The sequence below is a fragment of the Oncorhynchus clarkii genome, chromosome 20 (assembly GCF_045791955.1).
Source record: "Oncorhynchus clarkii lewisi isolate Uvic-CL-2024 chromosome 20, UVic_Ocla_1.0, whole genome shotgun sequence".
Lineage (NCBI taxonomy): Eukaryota > Metazoa > Chordata > Actinopteri > Salmoniformes > Salmonidae > Oncorhynchus > Oncorhynchus clarkii.
This window is the reverse complement of record NC_092166.1, coordinates 21,719,261-21,734,462: the sequence shown is the minus strand read 5'-3', so window position 1 is coordinate 21,734,462 and position 15,202 is coordinate 21,719,261. Positions and strand designations below refer to the sequence as shown.

At 42.1% G+C, this 15,202-nt stretch overlaps 2 protein-coding genes across 4 annotated transcripts in view; one reads left to right on the top strand and one right to left on the bottom strand.

Moving 5' to 3' along the window:
- Window positions 1-424: 424 nt before the first annotated feature.
- Window positions 425-7,147, top strand: LOC139377328 (von Willebrand factor C domain-containing protein 2-like). 3 transcript variants are annotated; one of them, XR_011627996.1, is made up of 4 exons: window positions 425-1,028; window positions 2,948-3,077; window positions 3,780-4,244; window positions 6,801-7,147. XR_011627996.1 is itself a non-coding variant. In XM_071120348.1 (3 exons), exons 1-3 carry the CDS (start codon window positions 687-689, stop codon window positions 3,965-3,967), a joined length of 660 nt encoding a protein of 219 aa, XP_070976449.1. In that variant the 5' UTR covers window positions 440-686; the 3' UTR covers window positions 3,968-5,170. The 3 variants fall into 3 exon arrangements, 1 of the variants encoding a protein (XP_070976449.1); XR_011627995.1 differs by having other exon boundaries at window positions 470-1,028; window positions 3,780-4,223; window positions 6,780-7,147; XM_071120348.1 differs by lacking the exon at window positions 6,801-7,147 and having other exon boundaries at window positions 440-1,028; window positions 3,780-5,170.
- Window positions 7,148-10,715: 3,568 nt separating this feature from the next.
- Window positions 10,716-15,202, bottom strand: part of LOC139377326 (beta-1,4-galactosyltransferase 2-like) — a 131,440-nt gene continuing 126,953 nt past the window's right edge. Inside the window, exon 7 of the mRNA XM_071120347.1 lies at window positions 10,716-14,334. Within this exon, the coding sequence (XP_070976448.1) occupies window positions 14,184-14,334 (151 nt within the window). The 3' untranslated portion in view covers window positions 10,716-14,183. The remainder of the gene's footprint in view (window positions 14,335-15,202) is intronic.

Below are 15,202 nucleotides of genomic sequence, written 5' to 3'. Positions count from 1 at the left end.
TAAATAAAATGTTGAATAGTTTAATTTTGTCCCCTGGAAAATCCATGGGAACATTATTTCAGCTTCATATTATAGTCTACAGTTTTATTGTTGTACTATTATTAGTGCATTAACCCGGTTGAATACAAAGTCAAACCAGATGTATTTTCTATAATAACCACACATTAATATCTTATTTCATACAAAGGAACGATAACAAAAAGAGAGCACTGTTAGTTAATCTTATCTCAAAGGCAGTTAAAATATTGTGTCTAGCTAACGAATATCCGTTGCCGTAGTTATTTATATAGGGGAAAACCCCTTCTCATAATTTTGACTATAGTGAGTAGGAGGTTATAGCTCACAGGCAATTTACTGGGGGACGGACCAGAGTCGAAGCACTAAACTGGGTAGTCACGTGTATATTGAAACATAACCCCCGTAGAGGCGTAATAACTTTCCCTCTCTTTGCAAGTTTCAGCTTCGGATCTGTGCGAAAAAGGCTGGGCAATCGAGAATATAGCCTCAATTGTAGGCTAGATGCACCTCTGAAAATGTTATGAGTATTTTATATTCTTCAACAATGTGGCAGAAACTGCTAAATGACCATAAACAATAAAGCACATTTTGTATTTTTTTAAAGTCCTGGACACTGGAACAAACACAATCTCTTTCGTCTTGTTTTGGATATTTTTTTGGTCATAAAAATGGTTTCAAATCAGCACTATTCGATGGGGGTTATGCATTCCGCGTTGTCTCTACTGTTCTGTGTCCAGTTCGGTCTGTCTTTCTCTGTGGCTGGACATGAGAACACCTGTGATGCGAACGGCAGCGTCTACTATGTGGGAGAATGGTACTTTCTAGAATCGGACCACTGCACGCAGTGTGAATGCACCACAGAGGGGTCGTCTTGTGCACGGACGGAGTGTACCTCTTTGCCGGCCGCTTGCATCCATGTCAGCCACTATCCCACTGACTGCTGTCCAAGATGTGAGAAAATAGGCTGCGAGTACCGGGGAGTGGTGTACGAACTGGGACAAAACTTCCAGGTAGGCTACAGCAAGCATTATCCCCTACTTGGCACATATGATCAACTTTACCTGGAATGAATAAACATAATATGTATGTGATGTAATTTACTTCTCAAATGTCTATTGAGTTGACGAATATTGATTTTCCTCTTACTATAATAAGCGTTGTGCTACCTCCTGAAATCGTCTCTCCAAAGTCTCTCTGTGCGCAATTACGCATCAGCAATTTTGGATATATTTTTTTCAAAAGTAACGTATTTGATTTACTGTTAACATGTCTGTTAATATATCACTGCATAAGCGTCTTATGACTCAGAATAACTGACAAGCAGCACATTTAATTTTCTTTCTTTTCGGAAACATCTCTGGGCGTCGGACTGTTTCTGGCACTGTATGCAGATCAATTTTCGAATATGGCTAAATTGCGCCAACCTGTGGTTTGTTGTTGAACTACTAACTGCTATGAAATCTTGTTCTTTCAAGTTTCAAATCAAATGTTATTTGTTACATTCGTCGAATACACTCGGTGAATACTTTACCGTGAAGTGCTTACTTACAAGCCCTTAACCAACAATGCAGTTCAAGAAATAGAGTTAAGAAAAATATTTACTAATAAACTAAAGTAAAACATAAATAAAAATAACACAATAAAATAATAACGAAGTTATATATAACGGGTACCGGTACTCCCTGTATATAGACTCGTTTGACACAGTAGCAGCTGAAGCTTTTACTGACAGGGATTGTAACTGGTGAAGATCCTGCCACATGGAGGCAGTATGATACTTTTGAATGCTACACTTACAGCAAGTCTAGTCAAGTGTGACCGTGCATATGTAAATTGAGAGAACAGATATAGATACAAATCCCTCTTTTGATATTGAGGTTCTTCTGGAAGCTCATTGTAAATATTTGTAAATACTTTCCTTCTTGGTTCTCAACCGTACTATTAGAATGAGTTTTTCAGTTATGTTTGCTGTTTGTTTTCTTCCTCTAATTTACATCTGTGTTTCTTGTTTCTGATTATGTTGCTGTGCTTGTGATTACGCACCGCTTTGTTGTCTGTTCATGTAGTCAGCAGAGTCATTAGCCACAGTTCAACCCCCTTGAAGAATAAACTCAGCCCTCTGATTTGTTTCATTTGATTCAATGGATAGTGGAGACCAAAGCCAACCAAGCTAAGCAGTATTTTAAGACCCCCTAAGTCAATGAATTAAAATATGAAACAACTCTGGCAACAGAAAGCCACACAGAGAGATTGACTTGTGGCTCATTATCCTCTTGATGAAGTTATTATATAGGCCTCTGACACAGTACTGGACGAGCTCAGAGACATTTAGCCCAGGGCCTGATAGAGTTTTCTTCCACTTCATTTAACCCACCCTCTGTATCTGAACCTCAGATATGCTGATAAACATCCAATACCATGACAGGGGAAAACATCTGGCAATAGTTTAAATGAACTGTATACCATAAAGCATATACTACACATATATAAGCACACCTTAAACATGGCATTATGGTTATATGTCAGACTTCTCTTTTTCAGATATATCTTGAAATGGGCTAAAGGCTAGCATCTGCACTAATGCTTATAGCTCAGGAAAATCAACATGCTGTCACAGTTACATTTGTCACAGTTAAACTGAAAGCACCTGCATAAGTCAATCTTATCGTTGTAGAATCAATCGATTGCCCTTTCTCTTTGAATGAGCACTTTTTTTCTGTCCAACTGCTCATGTTTAACAGTGATATCTGCCAGTGGCAGTCTAAAGAACACTAGGAGGCCAATGTACTGTATGTGGTTGCATCCCAAATGTCACAACATTCCCCTTTGGGCTCTGGTCAAAAGTAGTGCACTATAAAGGGAATAGGGTGCCATTTGGGATGAAGCCTCTGTCTCTGACAGCCTGTGTTTTGTTCTGTGTGATTGGCAGCCCAACGAGTGCGAGCAGTGTACCTGTGACAGTGATGGCATCGCCCGCTGCCTGGTGGCAGACTGCGCTCCCCCGCCCTGCATCAACCCTATCTACACCAAAGGGAAGTGCTGCCCAGAGTGCCCAGAGGGTAAGTAAACTGACCTGTATACATCTCATGGATGTTTATGACATAGAACCCCCCGCCATACTCAGCAGAACCACCTTGTTAAAAAACCTGGGGAAAATCCTGAGAAGTATTTTGTTCCATTCTATTCGAGCCAAAGGGAGATGAGAGAGGGCTAGAGACAGGGAAGATGATGTTCTGACTCCTCACATTGTCTATTCTCTTCATAATTTACCCCTTAGAGTGATGCATGCCGTTAGTTTTGTCACATTACTGTTGTCAGCACCACAAGCAACAATACATGAAGGTGATCATTTATCCAAACAAATGAAAGTAGAGGTAGTGGGGGGCAGAATTAGCAATATATGCATGAAGTAATCCGCTTCACGCACCATTATCAATGACTGATTCTCTCTCTCCCGTTCTGCTGAGACACTCATTAGCTTTTAAAGGGAAGTTTATCGAGTTGGAAAATAGCCAAATGAAGATGCATTCATTGTTTGAGTTTAGGTGGTCTATGACCGCATAATTAGGAGTATAGTGTTTTTTCAAACACAGTACTTCGGAGGTAATCAATATTTATTGTCTGAAATTCAACTGATCATAAAACTACCCTCTCCTCTTTATGGTAGAGGTGACCGTTTATCCTCATAGAAAGAGAAATGCATTGGAAAATATCACAACCATATAGCAAGTTAACAGAAATGATTGTGTGTGATTCCCCAGGGCCCAACTGCTATGTGGATTCAACCCGGAGCCAGGTGATTCCAGGACATGAACCACTGTGGGTGGACTCCTGCACCAAGTGCCGCTGTCACGACTCAGGTGACGCTGGCTACTGGGAGGGCAACCGCTTGGCCACCTGTTCCCGCGTACGCAACTGCACCCCTCGAGAGACTAGCCAGAAAAACTGATTAAGTAGGACCAGTCATTTGCCCCGGTATAGGGTGAAGTTGCCGCTAGACACTGATCTTGGGTCAGTTTTGAATTTACCCCCACTAATGGTTAATGTTAAGATTGGAGGAGGGGAAGCTGATCCTAGAACTGTACCTAGAGGAAACTTCTCCCCAGAGCGATTTGTCCCTGAATGCTTGGTGGTTATCAGCAGGACGGTTAGAGTGTTGGGCTAGTAACTGAAAGATCACTGGTTCGAAATACCCAAAAGAACCGGTCGATGTACCCTTGAGCAAGGCACTTATCCCTAATTTTCTCCATAGGCACCATACTACTATGGCTGACCCTGTAAAACAACACATTTCACTGCACTTATCCGGTGTATGTGGCAATAAAATATATTTTTACATTTGTACTGACATGTACTGTAGCATGTATCACGAACACTTCTACAGCAGAAAAATCCAACTGTAACTACTATGAGAATTTATTGTTCGCTCCCATTCCAAAGAAACTGGAGTTGTTTTGCTGGCATTATATTGCAATATTCATGTTCATGTATTATCAATCAATGAACATGTCAAGAGGCAGTTCACTCTCAAATCGAAGTTTGCCTGAGGTTTTCAGACTTAAAAAGTGGTCTAATGTCAAGATGAGTACACGTCCCACAACATCTGCTGTCAAGATCCAACAATCAGCCTCAAACTCAAGTATTTCCTATTCATTTAAAATAGAAGCCTTTATCTGTTAGGGACCGTCTCATGAATCTCTTCTTGATATTAGACCACTTTTCAGATCTGAAAACACATCCGCATAACTTTGATTTTGGAGTGAACTATCTTTTTAACATTCCTTGCCCAAAACATTTCCTAATATAGCTGAAGGAGGGGGCAGTTTGACCCAACTGAGCCTGAAGACCTCTGCTTTCGTGTGTGTACTCTAAACAAGGATTACGCAGGTGAAGTAGCCACATATTTCTACACTAGTACAAATGTTTCAATGTGGTGTAGATGATAGGGACTATCCTACATTTTGGGATGTCATACTTCTCTATTAGTGTTATTGGAAGATTTTGACCAACTTCGATGGATATTCATTGAGGTATACCGTCTCCATCTTATTTGAATTGGTAATGAATAGAACATTAAATATATGAAAATAATTGAGAGGCTCTGAAAGCTAAAGGCTAGTGTAAGCAACATTACATTTTTTGAATGAATGCTATAGGTTTGTAAACTACAGTGCCTTGCGAAAGTATTCGGCCCCCTTGAACTTTGCGACCTTTTGCCACATTTCAGGCTTCAAACATAAAGATATAAAACTGTATTTTTTTTGTGAAGAATCAACAACAAGTGGGACACAATCATGAAGTGGAACGACATTTATTGGATATTTCAAACTTTTAACAAATCAAAAACTGAAAAATTGGGCGTGCAAAATTATTCAGCCCCCTTAAGTTAATACTTTGTAGCGCCACCTTTTGCTGCGATTACAGCTGTAAGTCGCTTGGGGTATGTCTCTATCAGTTTTGCACATCGAGAGACTGAAATTTTTTCCCATTCCTCCTTGCAAAACAGCTCGAGCTCAGTGAGGTTGGATGGAGAGCATTTGTGAACAGCAGTTTTCAGTTCTTTCCACAGATTCTCGATTGGATTCAGGTCTGGACTTCGACTTGGCCATTCTAACACCTGGATATGTTTATTTTTGAACCATTCCATTGTAGATTTTGCTTTATGTTTAGGATCATTGTCTTGTTGGAAGACAAATCTCCGTCCCAGTCTCAGGTCTTTTGCAGACTCCATCAGGTTTTCTTCCAGAATGGTCCTGTATTTGGCTCCATCCATCTTCCCATCAATTTTAACCATCTTCCCTGTCCCTGCTGAAGAAAAGCAGGCCCAAACCATGATGCTGCCACCACCATGTTTGACAGTGGGGATGGTGTGTTCAGCTGTGTTGCTTTTACGCCAAACATAACGTTTTGCATTGTTGCCAAAAAGTTCAATTTTGGTTTCATCTGACCAGAGCACCTTCTTCCACATGTTTGGTGTGTCTCCCAGGTGGCTTGTGGCAAACTTTAAACAACACTTTTTATGGATATCTTTAAGAAATGGCTTTCTTCTTGCCACTCTTCCATAAAGGCCAGATTTGTGCAATATACGACTGATTGTTGTCCTATGGACAGAGTCTCCCACCTCAGCTGTAGATCTCTGCAGTTCATCCAGAGTGATCATGGGCCTCTTGGCTGCATCTCTGATCAGTCTTCTCCTTGTATGAGCTGAAAGTTTAGAGGGACGGCCAGGTATTGGTAGATTTGCAGTGGTCTGATACTCCTTCCATTTCAATATTATCGCTTGCACAGTGCTCCTTGGGATGTTTAAAGCTTGGGAAATCTTTTTGTATCCAAATCCGGCTTTAAACTTCTTCACAATAGTATCTCGGACCTGCCTGGTGTGTTCCTTGTTCTTCATGATGCTCTCTGCGCTTTTAACGGACCTCTGAGACTATCACAGTGCAGGTGCATTTATACGGAGACTTGATTACACACAGGTGGATTGTATTTATCATCATTAGTCATTTAGGTCAACATTGGATCATTCAGAGATCTTCACTGAACTTCTGGAGAGAGTTTGCTGCACTGAAAGTAAAGGGGCTGAATAATTTTGCACGCCCAATTTTTCAGTTTTTGATTTGTTAAAAAAGTTTGAAATATCCAATAAATGTCGTTCCACTTCATGATTGTGTCCCACTTGTTGTTGATTCTTCACAAAAAAATACAGTTTTATATCTTTATGTTTGAAGCCTGAAATGTGGCATAAGGTCGCAAAGTTCAAGGGGGCCGAATACTTTCGCAAGGCACTGTATAAGCAACTCACTATCAGAATGTCTGAGATTCTGTTCACTTTCTTCCTTTACATCCGTTCTTAAGGGACCATTGCATGAAAACCATTAAAGGCAAGAAACCGTTCTTCTTGTGTATGTTGTTGTGTAGCATATTGGTCTATGCTGGCATGGATAGGATGCCAACATCCAAGCTTTGTCATTTCAGGCAAGGCTCTCATTACACTTCTCTAGTCGACTCTCCTAATACCGTGTCTCTTGATTATGTTATTGAAGATGTTGTATGTTGTTTATCTTTTATCCATACCTTTAGAAACTCCCTCCATCTTTCATTAAAAAAAAAACTAAGTGAAAACAAAGTGTCCTTGTATGTCCATTAACTATACTGTTCACTACAGTGTGCTGCCATTGTTGTGTAGAAGGATGTTTGTTTATTACACACTGGATGTCTTGTCACTAAGGGGATGCCAGCGGTTCATTGTTCAATTTCCCCAAATCCCTCTTGTCGACAGTTTGGGGACAGCGCTCGCCCCTCAACAATAACTGTTAGGTTTTCTGTTCAAATGAGGGTTGGGGTAGATTTATCTCTGAGACAGTATGAACATAATTTAACACTGCCTAGAAATGATCCTTTCTTTGTAATGCATCCACTGATGCATTTATTTGTCACATACACATGGTTAGCAGATGTTAATGCGAGTGTAGCAAAATGCTTGTGCTTCTAGTTCCGACCATGCGGTAATATCTAACAAGTAATCTAACAATTTCACAACAACTACCTTATATGCGTGTAACGGAATAAATAAGAATATGTACATATAATTATATGGAGGAGCGATGGCCGAACGGCATAGGCAAGATGCAGTAGATTGTATAGAGTACCGTATATACATATGAGATGAGTAATGTAGGGTATGTAAACATTATATAAAGTGGCATTGTTTAAAGTGACTAATGATACATTTATTACATTTATTATCAAAGTGGCTAGAGATTTGAGACAGTATGTTGGCAGCAGCTACTCAATGTTAGTGATGGCTGTTTAGCAGTCTGATGGCCTTGAGATAGAAGCTGTTTTTCAATCTCTCGGTCCCCGCTTTGATTCACCTATACTGACCTCGCCTTCTGGATGATAGTGGGGTGAACAGGCAGTGGCTCGGGTTGTTGTTGTCCTTGATGATCTTTTTGGCCTTCCCGTGACATCGGGTGGTGTATTTGTCCTGGAGGGCAGGTAGTTTGCCCCCGGTGATGCGTTGTGCAGACCTCACTACCCTCTGGAGAGCCTTACGGTTGTGAGCGGAGCAGTTGCCGTACCAGGCGGTGATACAGCCCGACAGGATGCTCTCGATTGTGCATCTGTAAGAGTTTGGGAGTATTTTTGGTGACAAGCCAAATTTCTTCAGCCTCCTGAGGTTCTTCACCACGTTGTCTGTGTGGGTGGACCATTTCAGTTTGTCCGTGAGGAACTTAAAACTTTCCACCTTCTCCACTACTGTCCTGTCGATGTGGATAGGGGGGTGCTCCCTCTGCTGTTTCCTGAAGTTCACAATCATCCCCTTTGTTTTGTTGACGTTGAGTGTGAGGTTATTTTCCTGACACCACACTCCGAGGGCCCTCACCTCCTCCCTGTAGGCCGTCTCGTCATTGTTGGTAATCAAGCCTACCACTATAATGTAGTCTGTAAACTTGTTGATTGAGTTGGAGGCGTGCATGACCACGCAGTCATGGGTGAATAGGGAGTACAGGAGAGGCCCCTTGTGGGGCCCCAATGTTGAGGATCAGCGGGGTGGAGATGATGTTTCCTACCCTCACCACCTGGGGGCGGCCCGTCAGAAAGTCCATGACCCAGTTGCACAGGGTGGGATCGCTTAATGACGAGTTTGGAGGGTACTACGGTGTTAAATGCTGAGCTGTAATCGATGAATAGCATTCTTACATAGGTATTCCTCTTGTCCAAATGGGTTAGGGCAGTGTGCAGTGTGATGGCGATTGCATCGTCTGTGGACCTATTGGCGCAGTAAGCAAATTGGAGTGGGTCTAGGGTGTCAGGTAGGGTGGAGGTGATATGATCCTTGACTAGTCTCTCAAAGCACTTCATGATGACAGAAGTGAGTGCTACAGGGCGATAGTCGTTTAGCTCAGTTACCTTAGCTTTCTTGGGACAGGAACAATGGTGGCCCTCTTGAAGCATGTGGGAACAGCAGACTGGGATAGGGATTGATTGAGGACGCGGTTAGGGATGCCGTCTGGGCCGGCAGCCCTGCGAGGGTTAACACGTTTAAATGTTTTACTCACGTTGGTTGCGGTGAAGGAGATCGGATCCCAGTAGGGGATCCAAAACAACGGCGCCGCAAAAGGGGCAGATGGAGCGATCTTCTGGTCAGGCTCCGTAGACGGGCACATCGCTCACCACTCCCGAGTGTACTACTCGCCAATGTCCAGTCTCTTGACAACAAGGTAGAGAATCGAGCAAGGGTTGCCTTCCAGAGAGACATCAGAGATTGTAACATTCTCTGTTTCACGAAAACATGGCTTACTCGGGATACGCTATCAGAATCGGTACAGCCACCCGGTTTCTTCACGCATCGCGCAGACAGAAACAAACATCTCTCTGGTAAGAAGAGGGGCGGGGGTGTATGCCTTATGATTAACGAGTCGTGGTGTGATCATAACAACATACAGGAACTCAAGTCCTTTTGTTCACCTGACCTAGAATTCCTTACAATCAAATGCCGACCGCATTATCTACCAAGATAATTATCTTTGATTATAATCACAGCCGTGTATATTCCCCCCCAAGCAGACACCTCGACGGCCCTGCAAGACCTTCATTGGACTCTATGTAAACTGGAAACCACATATCCTGAGGCTGCATTTATTGTAGCTGGGGATTTTAATAAGGCTAATCTGAAAACAAGGCTCCCTAAATTTTATCAGCATATCAAATGCGCGACCCGGGCTGGCAAAATTCTGGATCATTGCTACTCTATCTTCCGGCGAAAGCATACAAAGCCCTCCCTCGTCCTCCTTTCGGCAAATCTGACCACGACACTTCTGTCTATATGCCTCCCAGCATATAGACAGAAACTAAAACAGGAAACGCCCGTGCTCAGGTCTTTTCAACGTTGGTCCGACCAATCTGATTCCACGCTTCAAGATTGCTTCGATCACGTGGACTGGGATATATTCCGGATAGCCTCAGACAATAACATTGATGAATACGTTGCTTCGGTGAGCGAGTTTATTAGCAAGGGCATCGGTGATGTTGTACCCACGGTGACTATTAAAACCTTCCCCAACCAGAAACCGTGGATTGATGGCAGCATTCGCACAAAACTGAAAGCGCGAACCACTGCTTTTAATCATGGCAAGGCAACCGGAAACATGACCGAATACAAACAGTATAGCTATTCCCTCCACAAGGCAATCAAACAAGCTAAGCGTCAGTATAGAGACAAAGTAGAGTCGCAATTCAACAGCTCAGACATGAGATGTATGTGGCAGGGTCTACAGTCAATTAAGGATTACAAAAATAAAACCGGCCCCGTCGCGGACACAGATGTCTTGCTCCCAGACAAACTAAATAACTTCTTTGCTCGCTTTGAGGACAATACAGTGCCACTGACACCATAGACAGAGATATGTATTACAGGTTTCTTTGAATGTCATGGCAACTGGACACAATGGAGGGAAGAAAAACAGTATCAGTCCCCTCATCAGGATGGGTACATCCCAATGGTACCCTATTCCCTACATAGGGAATACATACATACTCCCTACATACTCTTAACCAGAGCCCTATGGGCCCTGTTGAAAATTAGTGCACTATAAAGGGAATAGGGTGCCATTTAGGACACATTTGACAACTCAGGTGAAACATATTTTCTCATCTGGCAAGGAAAAACAAACCAATCACGTGAGTGTATCTCATTTACCATTAGATTTATTGATTGTATAGAAAAGGTTGGTTTGATATAACATTATGCATTCTATATAAGATATAACATTTTCAACATTCAATGTACAAAACCTAGATACAGTACATCTTTAAAAATGCACTCCAGCTTGAAGGCCCGAGGCAGTCAGTAGGTGATGTTCTCCAATGCCTTCATCCTATCCTGTTTCTCTTTCAGTTACCCATCACTTCCTTGAAATGACTGCTCTGTCTGACAGTGAGGGAAAATATTGCTTAATGGGCATTAGGTTGAAACGTATAAGTAGAAGGGGGAAGCCATGCAGTGTCTGCCAAAAGATGGATGAAGAGAACTTCAGACACACTCCAAAGGGTGGACAGTACCTTAGTATGCCACCTGTCTGCTTTTCTTATTCAAGGATGCATCAAACACATGATCAATAAAGAAAGCTGATGCCCAGCAATTATCAATTTCCAGGACAAAATGTAACACAATAATAGGGAGGGTGCAGAGGGATGCATCCCATATGGAACCCACTTTCCTATAAGGGCCCTGGTCAAAAGTAGTGCACTAGATAGGGAATAGGGTGCCATTTGGGACGCAAACGAGGAGCGGTGCTTTATCACTGGTTTATAGCTGGCGAGCTGTGTGGGAGAGACATAGTCCTGGGCAGGATGCCTCTAAGCTTGTGCTGAAAGGTCCCCCTGTCAATATCATCATATCAAATCTGTATTATACAGTACCTACAATGTGACACCACAGTCACTATAAGTGGGGTAGTGGGGCAGAATATAGCCAATAGGCCAAACAAGATAATACGATGGATATACCAATATGATGTATGACTAAATGGATATTATAGTACCAATAGGATGGATTATTCCTGTACTAGCATACTTGGGAATGATCTCCATATAGATATCAAGTTAACAGAACAGACTGAGGTATATTGGACGTTTTCTCTGTTCACAACACAAATGATATGGTAATGCCTGTTCATGCACCTGTAATACATGATAGCTAGCACTTGATGTCTGATACAAGTCTGATATGTACAGAAATCACATCCTGTAGTCTACTCTACAGTAAACCAAATATCTACCAATTGTACAGTAAGATCTTTGACTGGAGTTCTGATAAAAAGCCCAGTCTGTAGACCTAACCAGCCGATTTGACAATCACTGGCAAAAACATTGTTTTTATCAAAGCATTTCATTTAATGAAACCATTGACTAAAACTTCAGTACCAAATATTTTCAGGGTTGTGTGCTACTGCATCAGTAGTAAGCTCATTCTGCTAAGCAGATTTTAGGTAATGATGCTAGCTATAAATAAAAGCTTCTTCCCACAGTTCCAAGTAGTATATTTAGCCTTTAGGAAAATGATTCCCTCAACATGGAACATAAAAGCAGGAGCTTGGCAGGATGATGAATCATACTGTACTGGGACCATAGGCAGTAATATGTCAAACTCCTATGGTCCACAGCCATCAGAAAGCAGTACATACACAGCATTCACCCATTTGACAGAAGTAATGACATCCAGAATACAGTAGCGTAAAAGTACATTGGTCTCCAGTGTAGAATGAGGAGTAGAGTATTCTCTTTGCGAGGTGCTCTCACACCAGTAGTAGTGCACTCAAAAATGAAAAGGCAGCAGAATGAGATAGAGAGAGAGAGAGAGAGAGAGAGAAGAGTAATGATTTTTTAAGTCCTCCTGATATTTCTATAGAGGAGCAGTGTGCTTCAGACACAGCTGTCTGTGTATTCATCAGATGGTCAAGTACAGAAACACACTGTGGTGTTCACACAGACACACACGGAGAGAGGGATGGTAGAGCCAGGGAGTGAAATGAAAGGAAATGGAGGGTGTTGTAAAAAAACTAAAAAAGAAGGGAAATGCACTCAATGCACTTGAAAAGGCTCTTTAAAATAAACAGAGGGGAAACGAGTTGGTTGGGGCATCTCTAAATACTCACTGTCTCAAGCCAGGCCAAGAAAACCATTGATAGTACAAAAGAGAGATTTCCACATCACTTCACACAACAGAATGCAGCATTCCTTATCATTGCCCCTCATAACAATTCTGAAGGCATCAATTTGGTGTTTAGGCAGTACACAAAGGAAAAGGAGAAGAAAATGAGAGAAGAAAAAGCTTACTGACGTTAAAAGGCTTTTATATACTGGTGGTGTTAATAGCGAATTATATATTTTATATTTTTTTTACTATATGTGGGCTGGTTTTCCATTTATTCGAGGGGACTCAATAAATAACTAACTTCAGTTCTGTTCTTATCACCTCAGTGCTTCAGTGCCTCTGATTTTGAATGAATGAAATTAATGCTACAATGCAAATATTCACCATACTAGACCGTCCTTACAGTATTCACAATTTAAACCACTAGGTTATCAATGCCTTATCATTTTCTTTTCCAAAAATGTGGATGGCATTTTGAAATAGAAATTAAAGAAAAAAGTGGAGCAAAGAGTCTTGTATTTGAGCAATAGAGGATCCTCTTCTAAAACTGTCTGGGACACATTGTCATACAGCAAACGTTTACACTTTCATCAGTATCTAATGTAACCTTCTCTGTGTGTGAGAACACGTCAACAAAATAGTCTCTAATAATCACCTGTCAGAACCATGCCAGAAGTCCATCTTCTCTTCTATTTGCTGGACCTTTCTCCTCCACAAACAGGTCAAAACTAGTTCCTTGAATAGCCATATCCATCCACTACCAGGTCTTTATTCACTCAACCTTGATTCTCTCCACAGAAAGTCACACTTCTTTGTCTTAATAAAACGTGTTGGTGCACATTGTTGCTCTCCTCCAGCACCGTTTGTCAACGTCATGGGAAATGGGGAAAGCCTGCATTGGATGCAGGCACAGACAGTACACATTCATTTTGCGCCGATATAGTGTTCTGATTGACAGATTCTCACAGAGAGATCAGGGCAGTTCTTCTTGGTTCTGCTCAGAATCCCAAACCCAACCCCCAGCATATCAACAACCCAATATAATATGACTCCTCTTGAACCCCCGTTGCTTTGTGTTATCAGGACCGAGACACCAGTAGCACTGGACTTATTGCTGTGTGTTTCATGTACAGTGTGTGCATTTCCAGAGCAGCACTGTCGCCAGGGGAATGAATCTGAATCGAATCTGATATATCCTCTGTCCTCATCTATTCCTGAGAGCTAGTCAGTCAGTCAGGGTCCCAGCCATGTTGTAGGCCTGCCGTAACCGTCGAGCCTGTTGGCAGGGTGGGAGGGCAACGAGTGTGTACCAGTATCCCCACACAGACTGGGCTGTGAGAGGCCAGGGCAGACTCCTAGCGCAGGTCGGTGGGGGGTATCTGAGTCAGGCTGAGGGAGGTAGAGGAGGAGATGAAGGCCCTCTGCTGTGTATTATAGTTCTCTCCCCCATCTCCCTTCCTCCTCCTCCATCCTTCCCTCTCCATGTCAAGGCCGGGGCTCTATCTGTCTAGCCCCTGAAAGGCCGGGGCGGGGGCTTGCCGATCTCCACAGAGATGTTGGTGTAGAGAGGGTACTTCTTAAACTGGAGCACGCGGTATGTTAACGTGCTGATCCCGTCTCTCTTCATAGTGTTCTTGGTGTTCTGGATCTTGTTGAATCTGGAGAAGAGGAGAAAAATCATTATTATTACTGGGAAATGTTTTCATTGTAGCAAACAGTGAAATATTATTGCATGTTTTTTATCACAATCATCATGGCTAACATTTTGATTTTGCATGTTTCTTGTTAATCCCATATTGGCCAACAGGGGGTGCTATGAGCATGTACTGGAACTCAGAGGACAAATACAGGAATCATCCATCTGTAACAGTCATCCATTGTCCAATGCCAAGGCTACAATACCCCATGGTTTTCCCAGATTTCCTTTAACTGTTTGAGAAGAGGCAGGGATTCAGAGTACATAAACTGCTTCAGTAGCCAACAGTGCATATCCAATCTTCAAAGAGCAGTGAATGGATCAAACAAGATGTATTTTTATGTGCTTGGACATAAACCCACTACGACACAATCCAAGTCAACCTAAGAAGAACCCTGCAGCAGCACCTTGTCACTTACAGCTAAACAGAGATTTCTCTACACGCAGATCTAGTCAGGAATCTAAATTAAAGCTAAATTACTTTTAGACTAAGAGAGAAAGGAGGGGGTAGCGAGAGACAGAGAGAGTGAGAGGAAGGGAGAAAGAGAGGGGAAGGGAGAGAGAGATTTATCTATAAATCTATCAAGAGGAGAGAGGATTAAAGGCAATAGCCTGAATGTGCTCTACTACTATACTTTATCATAGTCTCTCAATGATCTCACAATGAGATCGGAGATATTATCACGTATTACATAAATATGGACTGTAATAGCATGCAACTTTCAGAGTAAGCTTCCCCTATTCATGTTTTGGTATCAACTTACATCGGCAAGACATCAGCCCCCAAAAAGCCATAAAACCACTATTTTAGCATGAGATGATGATTCATA